Raw genomic sequence first — 13,549 nt, 5'->3', positions numbered from 1 at the left:
ACTGTGAGTCCCTGACTCTTCTGTTTACCACTATATCTCCAGCAATGATTAATATAATATTTTGCTGGGAAAGGGCTGGAAATGTCTTCTTGTAGTCAGTTTGACATCGGTGAAAGGAGTCCATATGCTTCCTCAAGAAATAAATTTTTTGAGATCTTTTGATAAGACTAATGGCAAATTATTTGAAGAGAGTATTTAAAGTGTATACTGGCAGGAATTACACATTCAAGAGTAATAAGCTTAATTGATCAAGAGATTTCTTTTTCAGATGATGTGGTAACTTTAAGAAAATGTATTCAGTGAGAATGTGCTTTTAAAAATGTATCTGAATGATTGATTTCCTCTATAACTCCTCCATAAAGAGGCTGCTTTGTTCCAGCTGAAATGAAGCCATCACTCAAGGACTATGAAAGGCATCATGGACGTGTCTGTAAAGAACTCAGCCAGAGAGACTGGTCCCTGTCCAAGCAGTATGCACCTCCCCTCCTAGGGTATGCAGAGCCACAAACAGAGGGCTCCACCTCCTCATTCTTCGTTTGTTGATGTTTAGTCAGTCATGTCCGACTCTTTGCAACCCTATGGATTGTAGCCCACCAGGCTCCTCTGTTCATAGGATTTCCCAGACAAGAATATTGGAGTGGATTGTCACTTCCTTCTCCAGGTAATCTTTCTGGTGTGAGGATTGAACTCATGTCTCCTGCTTGGCAGGCAGATTCTTTATTACTGAGCCACCTGGGAAGCCCCATTCTTCATTTAGGGTGGTTATATTTGCTGTGCTGAATTGTTTAGGTTGCCTTGCACTCCCCCACAAGAGGCCTCCAGAGTTTCTAGGACTTAGAGATGGTGGGTAACAGTGACAAGGTATGTGTGTATGTGTCTGTGTTGTGAGAGAGAGAGAGTGTGTGTGTGACATTTTGTTTATCCATGTACCCACTGTTTGATATTTGAGTTGTTTCTACCTTTTAGTTATTATGAATAATGTTGCTATAAACATTCGTGTGGGCTTCCCTGGTGGCTCAGTCAGTAAAGAATCTGCTTGTAATGCGGGAGACCTGGGTTTGATCCCCGGATTGGGAGGATCCCCTGAAGGAGGGAATGACAACCCACTCCAGTATTCTTGCCTGGAGAATCCCCATGAGCAGAGGAGCCTGGTGGGTTGCAGTCCATGGGGTTGCAAAGAATTGGACACGACTGAGTGACTAAGCACAAACATTCGTGTACAAGTTTCTGAGAACATATCTTTTCAGTTCTATTAGGCACATACCAAGAAGTAGAATTAGTGGATTATAGGGTAATTCTATTTTGATCATAGAAATCATCTAAGGATCAGCTAGACTGCATTTTGGGCTTCCCTGATGGCTCAGCAGGTAAAGAATCTGCCTGCAGTGCTGGAGACACAGGAGATGTGGGTTTGATTATTGGTTCGGGAAGATCCCCTGGAGTTAGAAAATGACAACCCATTCAAGTATTCTTGCCTGAAAAAATCCCATGGACAGAGGAGCCTGGCGGGCTATTGTCCAAAGGGTTGCAAAGAGTCTGACATGACTGAGCAGCTAAGCACAGCTTGGTGTGAGGTAAGGGTCTAACATCATTCTTTTGCACCAAACTATCCAATGTTTTGAGCACTATTTTTTGGAAAGATTTTTCATTTTTCATTGAATAGCCGTGGCACCCTTGTTGAAATTAGTTGATCGTGTTGGCTTTTTCCTGGACTCTCAGTTTATTCCATTGATCTATACGTCTGTCCTTGTGCCAGTACCATATTATCTATGTTATTGTTGTTTTTTAATAACTTTTGAAATCTGGAAGTGTGAGTTCTCCTACTCCTCTTTTTCAGGATTATTTTGGCTATCTTACATTCCTTAGAAAACTGTATTAAACTTGCCTGCTCTGACCTTGCTGAACTCATTTATTAGTTATAATAGTTTTTAAGAGGATTCTTTAAGATTTTCTATGTAGAAAATCATGTTATCAGCAGATTGTGATAGTTTTACTTCATTATTTATGATGGTTTATATTCCCTTTTCTTGCTTAATTGCCCTCACTAGAACCTCTAGGACAATGTTGAATAGAGGTCGTGAGAGTAGATATCCTTGTCTTGTTCTTGGCCTTAGGGGGAAATCATCCAGTCTTTCATCATTAAGTGTGATGTTAGATGTAGATTTTTCATTGATGTGCTTCATTAAATTGAGGGATTTCTATCTATTCTTTGTTTTTCAGCTGTATTTACTATAAAAGGCTATTGGATTTTGTAAAATACTTTTTCTGAATTTATTGACATAACCACTCTAGAGTCCAGTGATTTTTGTACTTCAGACAGATACTAGTTTCAGTCAGTTATATTCATGTATTACTATGATATTATCATTTATAATAAGAAGTACATATTTAATCTTCATCCCCATTCCAGTCACAAAGCTCCTAAAACCCTTGGAATTTCCTAAGTTTGGAGAGCTTAGAAGGTGTCTTATGTTGATGGGATGCCTTTTAGAAAGCACGTAAGCCTGGGGCTGGTTTCCAGGGGAAGAGACCATGTGATTAGAACAGTGAGACTTTCAGTCCCACCTCCCAGCACTGGGGGAGGGGAGAGGGGCTGGAGGTTGAATCAGTTGCCAACTACCAATTATTTAACCAATTATAACTGTGTGATGAAGCTTCCAGTAAAAACAAAATGAAATAAAACTTGTTCAGAGAGTCCTGGGTTGATGAACACAGAAATCAGGGTAAGTGGCATGCCCAGCAAGATCATGGAAACTCCATGCATCTTTCCCACATACTTTGTCCTATGTGTCTCTTCCATCTGGCTGATCCTGAATTATGGCTTTTTGTAGTGAACTGGTAACCTACTAAGTAAAATGTTTCTCTGCATTTTGTGAGATACTCTAGCAAATTAATTTAACCTAAGGAGGGGATCATGGGATCTTTTGATTTAAGCCAGTTGGTCAGAAGCACAGTGACAACCTGAACTTGCATTTGGAGAGTCTGCACCCACAGTCAATGTCCCATGAGGTCCTGAGCTCTATCCATTGGACAGAGGGCTTACAAATGTCCCACATCCCCCAAGACACTGGTGCTAGGCTGCTTGCAACCCCAGAAAACTCTTATAAATTTCTGGCACTTAATGCAGGCTTTTACTTCCTATCCCCTTACTGTCAAGCCCACTTTCACCCCTCGCCTTGTAAGAAGGGGGAATGACCTGGGATCTAAGTCCTTCCTCTAGAGCACAGTTCCCATCTGTGTGTCGAGCAAATTGTTGAGCTCTGGCCACTCTTTTCCAAGTGATGATAAGAGAGCCAGGGTCACTTCCTCTTTTTTCCTTGGCCAACTTCCCTAAGTTTCCACGATAAAGCCTGCTCCCTATCCTATAGGAATTTTCAAGGACTTTTCCCCTGAAACCTGATATACAATAGTGGCAATCACAAAAGATTTGCAAAAGGGCACAAGACCCTGGAAACTGAGCAGTGGGTTCACAACAGTGATTTTCTTAAAGGACAGAAAACCAAAGGCACCAGGGCTATTTCTTCAGGTTCCACTCTGCCCATCACTGCCCCTCTCCAACAGGCATCCCTATGCTTCAACCTTGAACAATCATCTGTTTCCATTTTCCAGATTTTTTCTCTTGCCTCCACTTCTTCAAAAAAGATGTCCAAAAAGTCTGAGTATTTTCTTCTTTTTTCCTCTGCAATACAGATTAAACCATTACTACTTAATGATTGAATTAAATCATGTAAATTTAATTACTACATTAAATCACTACAACTATTGCTGAAATTAAGGATATAGTGAAGAATGAGGAGTGGGAGACAGAGGGGTGGGTTCTGCCTGGGTTGGCTTTGTCCTGTTCCTAGAACATCCTAAGGAATTCTCAGAGGGTGGGAGCTGTGTGAACAGCAGAAGATAAAATGCTGAGACTGCTCTGTTGCTGGTGACCAGAGCGACAGAACTCAGTTTCAGAATGCTGGTAAGAATTAGTGGTAGCAGGAGAGGAAGCAGATCAGTACTGAGGGTAGGAGCAGGCAGAATCCTGTTTCGATATGCAGTTAGACCCAAGTCATAGCGGGAAGGTAAGAATGAAACTGTATTAAGTCCACACCACGTACAGGACTTTTTTTTTTTTTTTTTTTTTTAATGAATGACCTTTTATTTCATACAGAGATACAGAGGCAATTGTGTGGGGCAACAATCTGACGGGCAGAATGAAACTGTATTAAGCCCACACCACGTACAGGACTTTTTTTTTTTTTTAATGAATGACCTTTTATTTCATACAGAGATACAGAGGCAATTGTGTGGGGCAACAATCTGACGGGCAGTCCAAATTCTTGAGGGAGGAAATTCATGGTAAATGTCATGATGGCTGGTTGAAGAGTAGGTCAAAGGAGGAGAGAGTTGAGACAGAGACTGCTATGGCTAATAAATTAAAATTACAAAGAGCTACCAGGTTTTAATGCCACGACTTGACTTTGGGCATCCTCAATGCTGTGAACCCCGTAATTATGCACAGTTACCATCAAAACTCTCGAGGTGTAGTTTGTGCCATTTGTGTCAAGGGAACTATGCTCCTTACAGATCACTGAAACATCATACTTCATTGAAGAGTTGTGAACTTTGCTCATTGTCTGTCATGGACGTGGCCTTTGGGGCCTGACAGGCCTTTGCGGCCTGCTAGGAGCTTGTACACATTCTTTCACGTACTCCTATAACCTGGAAGAGTGTTATAGTTTGGTAATGTAATGTTTAATTTAATGTTTGGTTCTGTTCATAACTACCTGGTCTGCACAGATGCATGCACCTGGCTTCAAGGGACATGAGGAAAAGGCTCTTTTAATGTTGGGTGAAACCAGAGAGGAGAAAACACAAACTCTGTGCATTCACTTTTGTGAACCCTTCAAACAGGGGAAGTAATTCATCATGTTCATGGATGCCTAACTCTGGAGTAAAGCAAGGAAGTGCTTATCTCTAGGGATGGGAACCTTGTGATTTGTAGGGGACACAGGGATTCCTGGGGTGCAGGGGTGTTCTATCTAGTGACCTGTGGTGCTTATGTGGATGTTTCTTTATAATTCATTAAGCTATACATTAATTGTTATGTTCTTCCAGTATTGTTTTTCACAACTAAAAATGTCTTTAACAGAGAATACTGTGAATGGCTTTGGAGCATAAAATGTTTCCAGCGTTTGGGGTTTTCCCTAGGATTTATTCCCAGATATGGGCAATAGAACAGATGGCGTGAACATTTTATGGTTCCTGATACACATTACATTTGCATTTCTACCACTAAAAGTACGTTTAAACATGTGCCCAAATGACCATTAAGTGCTTGTATTTTTCTTTGTTGAACTATTTATACATATCTTTGAAAATTATTCACTAGAGAAATCCAGTCATGTTTAGGATGCTGACTACTAGCAGTTTGAAGGCAGAGAGGTGTCCATGGAGATGAAGCTACTAAAGACACCAAGCGGGGAGGGTGTAACTGGCGGGAGCAGTTGGTGTCCTTTCCCCAGGCTACAGGTGCAGAGCTGTCAGAATCCTTTCTGTTTGGCTCCACCCATGGGAGAAATCTTGTTCACGCTTCAGAAGCAGGAGACCAGGCCTCTAACTTGTTTCTGACCTGCCTGGACACTGCCTGGATTCTGTGCCTGCCTGCAAACACAGCAAGTCAGGTGGCACTTTAGATAAGAAAGGGAGTGGTCTTGGAATTCTTTAGCCCCTGGAGGTCTGAACAACCCCGTGGAGTCTAACAAAATCCTATGGTTCACAATGTGAAACAAACAGCATTGTAAAAAGATTAAGGTAAAACCAGAGCTACATTTTTGCAGGCAAACTGATAATGGTATCAGTTTGCAGCCTGGGATTACAAACTGAGCCCCCGAAACTGCAATTTGTAGTCTTGCCCATTGGATGAATGCATCCCCTGGGATCTTTTCCCAATTAGGACTCCAGATTGTTGCTAGTGAGGGACTTCCCAGAGCTAAGTCTGCATGTTGGTTGGCCCAATTTTGTGATGTATGTGCTGTTACTTTTCTCTATTGTTCCTATTTCTCTTCTTTCATTGACTGCATATTGCAATTAAGTCCATTAATTCTCTATTATATATTGAAATTGTTTATGGTGTGTGACATGCAGTTTGTTTTGTTAATGAATTCTTCAAACCTAAAACAAAACTAAAACTTTTGGTAAAACACCAGTGTTCACTGAAGCAGCTCATGGGACAAGACTTGGGATGCAGAGTGAACATACTTCGTATCTGCCTGAGAGGAGCAGGTCCAGAGGGGCTCAGACAAAATGAAACAAAGCAACTGAGACACAGAGCTGGATGAACACACACAATGGCGAAGGGTGGACAACACACACAGGCAGAAGGTGGAAAGGAGCGCTTGAGCTGGGCCAGATTATTATTATTGGCAAATTCAGACTTAAATTGAAGAAAGTGGGGAAAACCACTAGACCAATATAGGTATGACCTAAATTGAATCCCTAACGATTATACAGTGGAAGTGAGAAATAAATTTAAGGGACTAGATTTGATAGACAGAGAACCTGATGAACTATGGACAGAGGTTCGTGACACTGTACAGGAGACAGGGATCAAGACCATCCCCGTGGAAAAGAAATGCAAAAAAGCAAAATGGCTGTCTGCAGAGGCCTTACAAATAGCTGTGAAAAGAAGAGAAACCAAAAGCAAAGGAGAAAAGGAAAGATATAGCCATTTGAATGCAGAGTTCCAAAGAATAGCAAGAAGAGATAAGAAAGCCTTCCACAGTGATCAGTGCAAAGAAATAGTGCAAAGAAAACAATAGAATGGGAAAGATTAGAGATCTCTTAAAGAAAATTAGAGATACCAAAGGAACATTTCAGGCAAAGAGGGAATCAATAAAGGACAGAAATGGTATGGACCTAACAGAAGCAGAAGATACTAAGAAGAGGTGGCAAGAATACACAGAAGAACTGTACAAAAAAGATCTTCATGACTCAGATAATCACGATGGTGTGATCACTCACCTAGAGCCAGACATCCTGGCATGTGAAGTCAAGTGGGCCTTAGAAAGCATCACTATGAACAAAGCTGGTGGAGGTGATGGAATTCCAGTTGAGCTATTTCAAATCCTGAAAGATGATGCCGTGAAAGTGCTGCACTCAATATGCCAGCAAATTTGGAAAACTCAGCAATGACCACAGGTCTAGCAAAGGTCAGTTTTCATTCCAATCCCTAAGAAAGACAATGCCAAAGAATGCTCAAACTACTGCACAATTGCACTCATCTCACACGCTGGTAAAGTAAAGCTCAAAATTCTCCAAGCCAGGCTTCAACCATACATGAACCATAAACTTCCAGAAGTTCAAGCTGATTTTAGAAAAGGCAAAGGAACCAAAGATCAAATTGCCAACATCTGCTGGATCATGGAAAAAGCAAGAGAGTTCCAGAAAAACATCTCTTTCTGCTTTATTGACTATGCCAAAGCCTTTGACTGTGTGGATCACAAGAAACTGTGGAAAATTCTGAAAGAGATGGGAATACCAGACCACCTGACCTGCCTCTTGAGAAATCTGTATGCAGGTCAGGAAACAACAGTTAGAACTGGACATGGAACAACAGACTGGTTCCAAATAGGAAAAAGAGTGCATCAAGGCTGTATATTGTCACTGTGCTTATTTAACTTATATACAGAGTACATCATGAGAAATGCTGGGCTGGATGAAGCACAAGCTGGAATTAAGATTGCTGGGAGATACATCAATAACCTTGGATATGCAGATGACACCACCCTTATGGCAAAAAGTGAAGAACTAAAGAGCCTCTCAATGAAAGTGAAAGAGAAGAGTGAAAAAGTTAGCTTAAAGCTCTACATTCAGAAAACTAAGATCATGGCATCTGGTCCCATAACTTCATGGCAAATAAATGGAGAAACAGTGGAAACAGTGACAGACTTTATTTTTTGGGGCTCTAAAATCACTGCAGATGGTGACTGCAACCATGAAATTAAAAGATGCTTACCCCTTGGAAGAAAAGTTATGACCAACCTAGACAGCATATTCAAAAGCAGAGACGTTACTTTGCCAACAAAGGTCCATTTAGTCAAGGCGATGATTTTTCCAGTAGTCATTTATTGATGTGAGAGTTGGACTATAAAGAAAGCTGAGCGCCGAAGAATTGATGCTTTTGAACTGTGGTGTCGGAAAAGGCTAGAATTGCAAGATCTATCCAGTCCATTCTAAAGGAAATCAGTCCTGAATATTCATTGGGAGAACTGATGTTGAAGCTGAAACTCCAATATTTTGGCCACCTGATGTGAAGAGCTGATTCATTTGAAAAGACCCTGATGCTGGAAAAGATTGAAGGCAGGAGGAGAAGGGGATGACAGAGGGTGAGACTGTTGGATGTCATCACCGATTCAATGGACGTGAGTTTGATGGACTGGGAGGCCTGGCGTGCTACAATCCATGGGATTGCAAAGAGTTGGACACGACTGAGAGACTGAACTGAATTGAACTGAAAGATACTGGCTCCTTGGAAGAAAAGGTATGACAAATCTAGACTGTGTATTAAAAAGCAGAGACATCACTTTGCAAACACAGGTCTGTATAGATGAAGCTATGGCTTTTCCAGTAGTCATGTATGGATATGAGAGTTGGATCATAAAGCAGGTTGAGTGCTGAAGAACTATGGTGGTGAAGAAGATTTTTGAGAGTTCCTTAGACAGCAAGGAGATCAAACCAGTCAATCCTAAGGAAATCAACTCTGAATATTGGTTGGAAGGACTGATGCTGAAGCTGAAGCTCCAATACTTTGGCCACCTGATGAGAAGAGCCGACTCACTGGAAAAGACCTTTATGCTGGGAAAGATGGAGAGCAGGAGGAGAAAGGGATGACAGAGGATAAGATGGTTGGATGGCATCACTGATTCAGTGGACATGAGTTTGAGCAAACTCCGGAAGATAGTGAAGGACAGGTAAGCCTGACGTGCTAGAGTCTGTGGAGTTGCAAAGAGTCGGCCATGACTGAGTGACTGAATCACAACAGCAATAAGAAGTTTAGACATGGGGAGTAGGGTGGGAGGAGAAGCTAAAAGAGCTGTGAGCAAATAGGGAACTGCATGGAATGGGTGAAATGTCAGGCATGTTTGAGATTAGTCTTGGATGTCATGCTCAGAGTTAAACTTTACCTTGTAAGTTGGCATTTTCCAAAGTATGTTATAACTTGACTCAGACGCTAATTTAGTAAAGCTCAGGAAGGATTTGCTTGAAAAAATAAGAAGGAACATGGAATCCCAAGGTTATGTATGTTGTGACATACCAGATTAAAGAATTTAAACTGATGTTCCCACAGCAGTAGGGATTGTGACTATCTCAGAAGGGACCAGTCTATACATTTCCCAGAGTTTTCTGAATTTGTGCCCCATCTCCTTTCTTGGGAAGTATTTCTCAGAACTGCTGGTCTGGAGCACGCTGATGGAGCACAGTGGGAATTGCTGATGTAGGTGAACTGGATGCCAGCTGTGGTACAGTGCGTGCAGGAGATAAGCTATGTTCTGTTCTTCCCATGAGCCCTCACCTTCCTCTCCACTTTCCCCCTTCAGTAGCTCATCAGAAATGTGATCCTTTCAACGAAACCCCACTATATTGTCAGTAGCACAACCACATCTCTGCATGAAATGTGAGCTGTTTGAGGTAGACCTGTCTGCCCCCACCACAGACCCTCTTCCATGGTACACTGGTTCCTTCTACATGTATTAATGAGCCCCTGTGTGCTGTGCTGTGCTTTACTCAGTCGCTCAGTGATGTCAGACTCTGTGACCACGTGGACTGTAGCCCACCAGGCTCCTCTGTCCATGGGATTTTCAGGCAAGAATACAGAGTGGGTTGTCATTTCCTCCTCCAGGGGTTCTTCCTGACTCAGGGGTTGAACTCGCATTTCCTGCATCTTCTGCATTATAGGCAGATTCTTTACAACTGAGCCATAGTGGGGAGTCCTAATGAGCCTCTACGGTATACCAGTGCTCCAAGTGCTTAGGGTACAACCACGAATGAATCCAAAAAATACTCTATCTCCATCATTCCAATAGAAGGACAGGGACACTACACAACAGTCATGATAAATAAGGAAATGGTATAGTGTGTTAGGGGATAAGGCTCAGGAGAGTGGTTTCAGTTTTACATCAGGAGGTCAGAACAGGCTTCGTCAAAGAGAAGACCTCTGAGGAAAGACTGAGAGGAGATGATGGAGTCGATCTCTTAAGGAATAGTTTTCCTGGCAGAGGTGACAGCTCTTGTAATGGCCCTTGTGGGGACTGTATGTTCCAGGAACAGGAGGCCAGTGTGGCTGAGGCAAGAGCCGTAAGAGAGTCTGAGATCAGAGCAGAAACAGGGAGCCAGGTCAGGTCCATCTAGACCTGGAATCTCGAGATGCCCATGCCAGAAGGGGCCTCGAAGATTTGCATGATGATCACCACTTGCTGGTCAGATGAGAAAATGAGGTGGACAGGGTTGACAGGCACTGAAATAGACCCTGGTTCCTGTGCAGTTTCTCAAACCCAGCTCTTGCCAGTGAGGACCCTGCCTGGGTCCTGTGCAGGGCTGTGCCCTCCCCTCTGTCCAGACGTCCAGGAAAGACCACCCAGGTGGCCACAACCGCGGGTCAGAGACTGGGTGGCTGCCGTTGCAGCACTGCCACCAGGGGGCGCCGGGCCAGCGCGCAGCTTCTCCCTTCATCCCTAGAAACTCCCCGATCGGCTCCTCAGGACTGCCCCCACCTGACCCCAGCTCCGGCCCCCGCGGTGGTTCCTTCCCACCCAGGCTTACCCGCTTTTGTCTCAACTAACCTCCGACTCAGTCCTCTCTCTCTCCGCCTTCCCCCGCCCCTCTTACCTCTGCCCGAGCTGTGGGGTGAGACAGCCCGACCTGAAGAAGAGCTCTGGAAAGGGGACCCCCCCACCCGGGTTTTGAGGGGCGGAGGAGTGGGAGATGCGGAGGGGCGGCTGCGGGCGGGGGCGGGGGCGGGGCGGGGTGGAGTGTGCGCATCACCCCAGCTGTCTACCCTGCCCCTCGCCGGGGCGGGCTCTTGCTCTTTCCCTGTTGTGTTTGCTGCTGAGGGGTCCCCGGGGGCTCATTTGGAGCCAGGGAACAGGGCAACCTGGGAGTAAGGGCCGAAGAGAGATTCAGAGAGGAGGGGGGCCCTCTGCCCGCCAGAGCCCCTGGGAAAGGAGGCTGCCTCTCCCCCTACCCTCACTCGCAGGGTTTATCCTTTCATCAGCCACAGCCCCGGGAGGGGAGACTGAGGCACCAGAGGAAGGCTTCCAGGCACCTCCTTTCCTGCCTCTGGTTCCTGGAAGTGTCAGGACCAGGACAAGCAGGGGGTGGACTCTACCTGCACACCGCTCTGCTCCGGGCCACCCAGGAGCCCACAGGGCTGAGGCGGCGCTGCTGCAGCCCCTTATCAGGGCTCTGTGCCCAGGCCACACCTGCCTGGCACACACAACCAGCCCGGAGAGGAGAGACGTCCAGAGAGCACCCTCCCCACTGCTCCACAGCCTGGGGGGCCGAATCCGTCTTGGGATGATGCAGATCTCCCCCCACCGCCCTCCAGTGCCTCCGACTGGTCCCCACCCTGACCTGGGGTTGCTTTCTGGGCCTCTGAGGCCTGAACCCTGAACCTGAAGAGTAGATAGAGATCAGCGGGAGTCCCCAGGCGCCTCCCCTGAACTTTGGTCTGGCTGAATGGAGCAAGGTTCCCCTCTCCAAGGGCAAACTTCCTGCTGGCCAGAGGCTGGGGAAATCCCAGAAGCCAGCTTCCCCTGCCCCACAGGGACTCCCAGCGGCCAGGCCAGGGCAGGGAGCTGCTGGGCCCTCCCACAGCAGAGGGAGTGCCAGGCAGGGGGAGAGTTGAGAGCACTGGGGGCAGGTCTGGGGCTGGGGCCTGCCAAGGACAGAGGACTGGGCGAGAGAGGAGCTGGGGAGACCGAGGAGCAGGGCCAGAAGCCCAGGAGGGAGGGAGAGGGGACTCCCTTCACCCTTCACTTCTGGGTATCAGGCTGTATCACTGTTATCCTGCTCAGGGGAGAGGGTGAGGGCACAGTGGAGGTGGGCAGCCAGGAGACACAGAGAGGTGGGTGCCGGGTTTGCCTGTCAGGCCTAGGAGGAGGGGATCTGATCCTGATGGGCTGAGGTGGGGAGGAGACAGCTGGCAAGACCTACTTTCTCCCATGGGCTGGAACGTGGTGGTCCCGCCTGCCCCCACCCCTACCTCCACCACACACAGTCTGCCGAGGGGAGGAAAATAGGAGAGGGGGGAAGGACAGTGTGAGAGGGAGGGTATCCTCGTGGCAGAAGGCAAAGTCCCACCCCAACCTCCCATCCCCTACCCAGGCACCCTCCCACCCACCCCCAAACCCCACCCCCCCCACAGGAGAGAAGGAGAGAAGCACACAGGGGCTGGTGCTGGGCATTTTGGTGGTTATTCTTGTCCTGTTTCCCTAGAGATCTTGCCCCCTCACAACAGCTGTGGTGGGTTCCTCCTCCAGCTCATCCCTGCATTCCAGGGCTCCTCATCCCCTCCACAATGGCCAGAAACCCTTTTCTGGGCTCTGTTAGGTGGCTGCATAAGTGTTCTAAACACTGTGGTTTCCTGGGTGTGCCTCAGGTCTTCCATTAGTAACAAGTCCAGGGAAGGGACCTTGACCTCAGGTCACAAGCCAGTCCATGTGGAGAGGGGATGGGGGAGCCACCAATGGATTTTTACAGCTCCAGATCCTAATGAAAGATTCCCTGTCTCTCCATCACAACCTGCCCAAACCTAACCTTACATGTCTCCTTTCTCCACTTTCTTCTCAAATCCAGGCCATCAGCCTCTCTCAACTTCCTGGTCTGCACCAACTGGTCTACCCTTCTCCCACTCACTGAGGCTGGAAACCTGGAGTCATCTTCATTCCTTCCTCCAACAGTACAGATACAGGCTCACATCCAGCCCTGCCTTTTTCAGGGCCCAACCCAGGGCACAAAAGATGAGTAAGGCAGTGACCTTGCCCTCAAGGGCGTCACCGTGGTGTTCCTGCTGCTGCTGCTAAGTTGATTCAGTTGTGTCCGACTCTGTGCGACCCCAGAGATGGCAGCCCACCAGGCTCCACCACCCCTGGGATTCTCCAGGCAAGAACACTGGAGTGGGTTGCCATTTCCTTCTCCAATGCATGAAAGTGAAAGTGAAGTTTCTCAGTCGTGTCCGACTCTTCACGACCCCACGAACTGCAGCCTACCAGGCTCCCCCATTCATGAGATTTTCCAGGCAAGAGTACTGGAGTGGGTTGCTATTGCCTTCTCCCACTGTGGTGTTAGTCGCACTGTAATAAGTTCTATACTGGAAGGCCTGAGAGCTTTGGAGTCAGAGAGCTGCATTTCCACTGGGGGCGTGAGGAAGGCAGCCTGGACTGTTTCTGTGCTTCCTTCATGGAAAGGACGAAGTTCTGCTAACCAGTGACTGGCTGGGGGACTTGGACAAGTTACCTCGCCTCTGAGCTTTTGTTTCCACAACAATATGGGGATGGTAAACTCTTGC

At 46.3% G+C, this 13,549-nt stretch overlaps 1 protein-coding gene across 1 annotated transcript in view; it reads left to right on the top strand.

Annotated features, from left to right (window-relative positions):
• LOC133239105 (CD48 antigen-like) overlaps positions 1 to 13,116 on the top strand; it is a 101,040-nt gene extending 87,924 nt beyond the window's left edge. The window contains exon 6 of the mRNA XM_061402676.1: positions 12,838 to 13,116. Within this exon, the coding sequence (XP_061258660.1) occupies positions 12,838 to 12,900 (63 nt within the window). The 3' untranslated portion in view covers positions 12,901 to 13,116. The remainder of the gene's footprint in view (positions 1 to 12,837) is intronic.
• Positions 13,117 to 13,549: the final 433 nt, after the last annotated feature.

Source organism: Bos javanicus, chromosome 3 (genome assembly GCF_032452875.1).
Source record: "Bos javanicus breed banteng chromosome 3, ARS-OSU_banteng_1.0, whole genome shotgun sequence".
In the NCBI taxonomy this organism is placed as follows: Eukaryota; Metazoa; Chordata; class Mammalia; order Artiodactyla; family Bovidae; genus Bos; species Bos javanicus.
Note: the sequence above shows the minus strand (reverse complement) of the source record. Positions and strands in the feature narration are given on the sequence as shown.